Genomic DNA, 7,500 nt, shown 5'->3' on the forward strand with positions numbered 1-7,500 from the left:
CCAGCTAATTTTTTTGTATTTTTAGTAGAGACAGGGTTTCACCGTGTTAGCCAGGATGGTCTCGATCTCCTGACCTCGTGATCCGCCCACCTCAGCCTCCCAAAGTGCTGGGATTACAGGCGTGAGCCACCGTGCCCAGCCTAAATCTCTTTTTAAATATTCAGAATTGGACATGGTGTGACCAGGATTTCATATCCTAAGAGGGAGAGATTAAGGTTGAGGGCTCTTGAGAGGGTCCATGGCCTTTTCCCAAACAGTTCACTCTGTTCTTTTGGACTCAGAGTAGAGTGGCCTTTTACTCGGACAACCCAGGAAGAAGGTCTGTGGAGGCTTGAATGCAGTCCTATAGTAGGGGAGAATGAAATAGCCCCACAGCCTAACAGCCTGGCTTGGAACAGGGATTCTAGGCCTCTACTTGATTTCATGAATCTTTAACTTTTCCACTCCAAAAGTGAGGAATCACTTTCTTTCCAAAGTCAATTAAATTTGGTTTGAGAAGTTTCTGTGAAGTTTATAATACCCTGTCAGATAAACAGGGACATGCTGTTGGCCCTGAGGATTTCTCAGAATGACCTCTGTTGAAATGGTGATGTCATTACAAATCCCAGGGGCAGGTAACTCTTGATCTTGAAGCACGCAGCCCTGCTTTCCTATCTTGGAATGTTAAATCCAAATTCCCTTAGAGGCCAAGCGCAGTGGCTCATTTCTGTAATCCCAGCACTTTGGGTGGCTGAGGTGGGAGGATCACTTGAGCCTAGGAATTTGAGACCAGCCTGGGTGTAGGGAAAAGAAAGAGAGATCAGACTGTTACTGTGTCTATGTAGTAAAGGAAGACATAAGAAACTCCACTTTGATCTGTACTAAGAACGTTGTTTTGCCTTGAGATGCTGTTAATCTGTAACTTTAGCCCCAACCCTGTGCTCATAGAAACATATCCTGTATGGAATCAAGGTTTAAGGGATCTAGGGCTGTGAAGGATATGCCTGGTTAACAATATGTTTACAGGCCATATGCTTGGTAAAAGTCATTGCCATTCTCCATTCTCCATTAACCAGGGGCACAATGCAGTGCAGAAAGCCGCAGGGACCTCTGCCCAAGAAAGCCTGGGTATTGTCCAGGGTTTTCCTCCACTGAGACAGCCTGAGATATGGCCTCGTGGGAAGGGAAAGACCTGACCGTCCCCCAGTCCGACACCCGTAAAGGGTCTGTGCTGAGGAGGATTAGTATAAGATGAAGACCTCCATCTCCTGCATGTCCCTGGGAACGGAATGGTGTGAAACCCGATTGTACATTCATTCTATTCTGAGATAGGAGAAAACCGCCCTGTGGCTGGAGGCAAGATATGCTGGTGGCAATGCTGCTCTGTTACTCTTTGTTATACTGAGATGTTTGGGTGGAGAGAAGCATAAATCTGGTTTAGGTGCACATCCAGGCATAGTACCTTCCCTTGAACTTATTTGTGACACAGATTCCTTTGCTCACGTTTTCCTGCTGACCTTCTCCCCAATATCACCCTGTTCTCCTGCCTCATTCCCTTTGCCAAGATAGTGAAAATAGTAATCAATAAATACTGAGGGAACTCGGAGACCTGTGCTAGTGCGGGTCCTCCATATGCTGAGCGCCGGTCCCCTGGGCCCACTGTTCTTTCTCTATACTTTGTCTCTGTGTCTTATTTCTTTTCTCAGTCTCTCATTCCACCTGACGAGAAATACCCACAGGTGTAGAGGGGCTGGCCCCATTCACCTGGGCAACATAGGGAGACTCCTTCTCTACAAAAAGTTAAAAAAAAAAAAAAAAAAAAGCCCAGCATGGTGGTGCACACCTGTAGTCCCAGCTATTTGGGAGGCTGAGGTGGGAAGATCACTTGAACCCAAGGAGGTTGAAGCTGCAGTAAGCTATGATGGCACCACTGCACTGCATCCTGGGCAACAGGGTCTCACTCTGTTGCCAAGGACACAGTGCAGTGGTGCCTCAATAAATAAATAAAAACAGGGAAAAAAAAGTCCTAAGAATCCATTAACTTCCACCTCTGAATTGTGGCCCAATATCACCTAGGAAGGAGCTCGGGATGAATATTGAGAGGTGTGGATTCCCTCCTGACTCTTCCACCACTTGACTTTGACTTCAGGCAGACCCTGGAATTTTTCTGAAATTCTGCCTACTCTGTAAAATGGGAGTCACAGTGCCATTTGTGCATAGGAATGCACCCCACAGACCTCTAATTACAAAAAGCAAAATTGACTATGGGCTCCCAGCTGTTGCACTGTGAAATCCATCATCATGTTTATGCTGAGACCAGATTTCCTTTAAGCTTTTTCTAGCTAGTTCCTGGGCATAGAAGGGATACTAAGGCAGGCCCATTTCTGGGAGACATGATAGACTTGCCCTCGGCCAAACATTTGTAATGACTTTTCCCGAAGGAAAAAAAAAAAAAAGGATGTTTTGTTGACTGAGCTGGGCAATGCCAAGCTGGTGGCTTCTTTTTTTCTGTTTCTGTTTTTTTTTTGTTTTTTTTTGAGATAGGATCTCACTCTGTTACCTAGACTGGAGTGCAGTGGTGCAGTCACGGTTGCCACCTCAGCCTCCCAAGTAGCTGGGACTACAAGCGTGTGCCACCACACTTGGCTAATTTTTTTTTTAAGTGACAAGAGCGAAACTCTGTCTCAAAAATAAATAAATAAAGTTTTGCACGTATTTTATGAAGCCCATAAAGGGCATCTTAAGGGTCTATGCTCTTAGAACATTTCTGGAAGGATACACAGAAATGGTTATTGCTGTGGCCCTGGAGTGCAGGAGGGGAATTTTCCTTTATTGAATACCCTTTAAATGGAATTTTATCTATAGTGCACGTGTTATGATTTTAAAGTTTTTAAACTTGTTAGTTATTTTAAAGGAATTGCTGTTCTAACACGTTGCAGTGATCACAAACTCGCATCTCTTCAGGGGCCAGGGAGATTCAGTGTACTTGGGTTTAAGGAGATGGCAGTGGTGGAGCGGCAGCTAACTGCAGCTTCCATACCACACCCAAAGTGCTTAAATTCAATACCATGAGAAGCATAGTGTTTGATCAAATCAATGTCCCACTATTGGTCCCAGGAGTACTATCAATTAGCGACCTCTGCTTAGAGTGATAGTGACAGGTTTTATCTGAAAACCTTTCAGAGGAGTCAATGATCCCTTAGTGAAGTATGCAGAATCTCTAAAGCAATGAGGGGTTGGGGGGACCACCATGGAAATTACCTGAGAGCTCCAGAGAATATGGCTGGTTCTGCATAATGCAATTTTGACACAGAAAGGGTTATCCATCCAGGCCTCTGTTTTCTGACGTGTCCAGCCCCTGCCTGATGGAAACTCCTAGTCTGATGGGAGATGGACAGAGTCTAGTCTTGGAAGGCAGAGTTCATGTCATGGCAGGCCCTGAAGGGTCTGAGCTGAATTTCCTCAGGTAGAAATGAGGGGAAATCTATATTCCTTTCAGGGTGAACAGTAGAATCAAAAGTTCTGAGGTGGGCCAGGCATTGTGGCTCACACCTGTATTCCCAGCACTTTGGGAGGCCCAGGCAGGAGGATCACTTGAGGCCAGGAGTTCAAGACCAGCCTGGGCAACACAGTGAGACCCCTGTCTCTACAAGCAGTAAAAAAAATTATCGGGGCATGGTGGCACATGCCTATAGTCCTAGTTACTCAAGAGGCTGAGGTGGGAGGATCACTTGAGGCCAAGAGTTCAAGACTGTGGTGAGCTGTGATCATGCCACTGTACTCTAGCCTGGGCAATGAGAGGAAGAGGAGGGGAAGGGAGGGAAGGGGGTGGAAGCGAGAAGGGGAGAGGAGGAGGGAGGTGTGGGGGGAAAGAAAGGAAGGAAGAAAAATGGAAGAAAGGAAGAACAAAAGGAAGAAAGGAAGGGAGGGAGGGAGGAAGAGAGGAAGAACGTGAATTCCAAGGTGGAAAATCAAGGGGCCTGTTTGGAGAAGAGAGAGAATTCATGGGATCTGGCTCAGGGGAAGAAGTATGGGAAATCAGGTTGAAAAGGCAGGTTCCAGGGAATCAAGCCCCCCCAGCCTTCTAATATGACAAAGCTGAGGAAGAATTCTTCCTGGTGATCATTTCATTCTTGTGTAGTGAGTGCACTCAGCCCCCCAGAAGTAACTGTGGAGGGCTTGGTTGGAACCCCAGTGACCAACCATTGCTCCCGACCAGGTTCTCAACAGGCACGTGCTGGCTTGGGATGCTCCAAGGCCACCTGGAGGATATGGATCTATCTCAACCCAATTTCCTCCTCCTAGGGGATGAACTGAATATGAGGGAAGAGAGCGAACAGATCAATGCTCGGAAAGGGAATGTATGTTGCTCAGGGTCTCAGAGCAAATTGAGGAATCATAGAGGCTGAACTCCCACCTCTAGATTCTTATTCCAAGGCTCACTCCCCAGCACCAGGCGGCCTCTTGAAGTGTATGTGTCAACTCCAGGTACAACACAACAATTACCATTCTCAATAAAACCCCCTTCCCATTCACCCACAAGATGCTAGGCCTTGGGCTAGGTTCTTGTCAAGCTAACTGGGTTCTCGGAACAAGCCTATAAGGTAGGTACTACAATTATTCCCAGTTTCCAGATGAGGAAGGTGAAGCTCCAAGGGGCAAAATGACATTCTTCTGCAAGGCAGAGCCGAGATTCCAAATCAGAGCCATTTGACTGCAAAGATCATGCACATCAGATAAAGGAAACCTCACTGAAGCAGGGAGGGACACACACAGCCTTCCAGGTTTGTGAACAGCATTTCCAGAGGTCAAAGGATTGCACAGAGAAAATACTGTGCAAACCAGATTCTCCCCGTAAAGCCCAAAGGAGGCATCCTGCCTTCAGCCAGAGCCAGAGGCACCAGACTCCAACAGCTGATTCCTGTTTCATCTGATTCCTGTTCTTCCTACTCCCCTCTCCACCACCCCAAGACTATTCAAATATAAGCTTTGGCTGGGTGCAGTGGTTCACACCTGTAATCCCAGTACTTTGGGAGGCTGAGGTGGGCAGATCACCTGAGGTCAGGAGTTCAAGACCAGCCTGGCCAACATGGCGAAACCCTGTCTCTACACAAATACAAAAATAAATAAATATATATTTATTTATATGCTAGGCCTTGGGCTAGGTTCCTGTCAAGCTAACTGGGTTCTCAGAACAAGCCTATATATATATGTGTGTGTGTGTAGATAAATAGATAGATAGATAGATAGATAGATAGATAGATAGATAGGCATGAGAGTGGGTACCCGTAATCCCAGCTACTTGGGAGGCTGAGGCAGGAGAATCGCTTGAACCCAGGAGGCGGAGGTTGCAGTGAGCTGAGGATCGTGCCTTCATGAAAGCAGAGGATTTCAGTCAGTTTTGTTCACTAATTTCCAGCAGCTACAAGAGTGCCTGGTACATATAAGGAGCTATTAATAAATAAACGTGTTGGATGATGTGGAAGGTGAATGTTTTTTAGCTACAGGGAGTTTTTGTTTGTTTGTTTTTTGACATAGGGTTTCCACTCTCTCATCCAGGTTGAAGTGCAGTGGTGCGATCTTGGCTTACTGCAGCTTTGACCTCCTGGGCTCAAGTAATCCTCCCACTTCAGCTTCCCGAGTAGCTGGGAGTACAGGCATGTGCCACCACACCAGGCTTATTTTTCGTTTTTTTTTTTTTTTTTATTTTTTGTACAGACAGGGTCTCACTATGTTGCCCAGGCTGGTCCCAAACTCCTGGCCTCAAGTGATCCTCCCACCTAGACCTCCCAAAGTGCTTGGATTACAGGCATGAACCACTGCGCCTGGCCAAACTTAGACTATCGCACAAAGCTCCTGTATAGGGGTACTTCCATTAGCTGGGAGACCCAACTTGAATGACAGTGGCTTGGTGACAGAAGATTTGAAAATGCTCCTGGATGAGCCCACTGGATAAGGAATACCACTGGGAATCACTTTGGAAAGTGATAAACACATTAGTCAAGTTAAACTCTCCCTGAGTGATCATTTTGGATAAGCCTGGACTTTCTTGCTTTGCTCAGAGCAGGATTTGTTCCCTTCCACTCAGCAGACCTTCGTGAAGCATTATGTGTGCAAAGCTCAGTGCCACGTCTCAGATCTGAGAAATGGAAGGAAGTGCAGAAACCACCCACCAGCCCCACCATTCCTGAAGAGCAAGTGGGAGAGCTGAAACCCAGAGAGAGGTTACTGAGGGAGGCAGGAGGTCCCAGTCCAAGGCCTGCCCCTGGCTCTGTCCCCTCGGCCCTCATAGGTCTGCAGACTTTCAAAGTCAGCAGCTGGACCAGGCCCAGAATTCTAATAGGCAGAGTAACACTTCCTGACTTAACAAAGGGCTGGGCTGGAAAGTGTTCCTGCTAAGGGTCTCCAGGAATTAAATGACTTTGGTGGCCATGCACGGTGGCTCATGCCTGTAATCCCAGCACTTTGGAAGGTCAAGAAGGGAGGATCACCTGAGGTCAGGAGTTCGAGACCAGCCTGACCAACATGGCGAAACCCCTTGTCTACCAAAAATACAAAAGTTAGCCAGGTGTGGAGGCACATGCCTTTAATCCCAGCTACTCAGGAAGCTGAGGTACGAAAGTCACTTGAACCTGGAAGGTGGAGGTTGCAGTGAGCCGAGATTGTGCCATTGCACTCCAGCCTAGGCGATAGAGTGAGACTCCATCTCAAAAAAAAAAAAAAAAAAGAAAAAGAAAATGCCATGTAGGAAATGACATACAGATAAGCCTTGAAGGATGAAGAGAGAGCTAAAGGGGCATTTCAGATGAAGGATCTTCACAAATAAAGCTACAGTGTGGGGACTATCCGGGTGTAGTCTGGAGAGCAGGCAGAACAGGAAGTGGGGACTACTGGAAGGCTACTGGAGCCATCATGGTGAGAACCACTGGAAATGATGAGCCCTGGGCTTAGCGCTTTACATCCTCATGCTAGACCTTGGAGGTAGGTTCCCTTACTACTACTGCATTCTTTCAGATAAGGAAACGGAGGTTCAAGGAGGTGACAAAGTCACAAGGCTGACTGGTGGTAGAAATAGCACTTAAGCCAGGTCCTTCTGATGCCTCCCCCCGACCTCCTTACCACTGGGATGCCAGGCAGTGGCATTACTGAGGCCTTCCCATCTAAGGTACCACTGTCCCAGCACACTTGGCCTGGCATGTCACTTCAGACATGTGGGCAACAAGAGGTCAATCTTTGCCTTAAGCATGGAAGCTAGCTTGATCCCACCTTTTCGAGTTGAGCATCTACGAGACTATCAGGACCTCCTTCACCAGAATAGAGGGCATGCATGGGCAAGGAATATGAGGATTGCTGAGGATTTGTTATGCTCCGCTGTCTGCTGGTTTCTGTTTATTGTTCTATAGTTGTGTAGGTTGTAGTTCCTAGTTCTCCTCTGGTCACACTGGTGTCATCATGACTCTGGGGCAGATCCCTTTGCCAGAAGTAGGGTGGTTGGTCTTTCTTGGGAGACTGGAGTTTAAA

At 47.1% G+C, this 7,500-nt stretch overlaps 1 protein-coding gene and 1 pseudogene across 1 annotated transcript in view; one reads left to right on the forward strand and one right to left on the reverse strand.

Annotated features, from left to right (window-relative positions):
* Positions 1–6,341, forward strand: part of LOC105529551 — a 9,721-nt pseudogene extending 3,380 nt beyond the window's left edge.
* Positions 6,342–7,495: 1,154 nt separating this feature from the next.
* The window catches only part of LOC105529532 (chromosome unknown open reading frame, human C5orf52), a 26,123-nt gene continuing 26,118 nt past the window's right edge, over positions 7,496–7,500 (reverse strand). The window contains 1 exon segment of the mRNA XM_011966699.1: positions 7,496–7,500. This exon segment is cut by the window's right edge and continues 151 nt beyond it. Coding sequence (XP_011822089.1) covers positions 7,496–7,500 — 5 coding nt within the window.

This window comes from Mandrillus leucophaeus, unplaced genomic scaffold, assembly GCF_000951045.1.
Source record: "Mandrillus leucophaeus isolate KB7577 unplaced genomic scaffold, Mleu.le_1.0 Scaffold77, whole genome shotgun sequence".
NCBI classification, from domain to species: Eukaryota; Metazoa; Chordata; class Mammalia; order Primates; family Cercopithecidae; genus Mandrillus; species Mandrillus leucophaeus.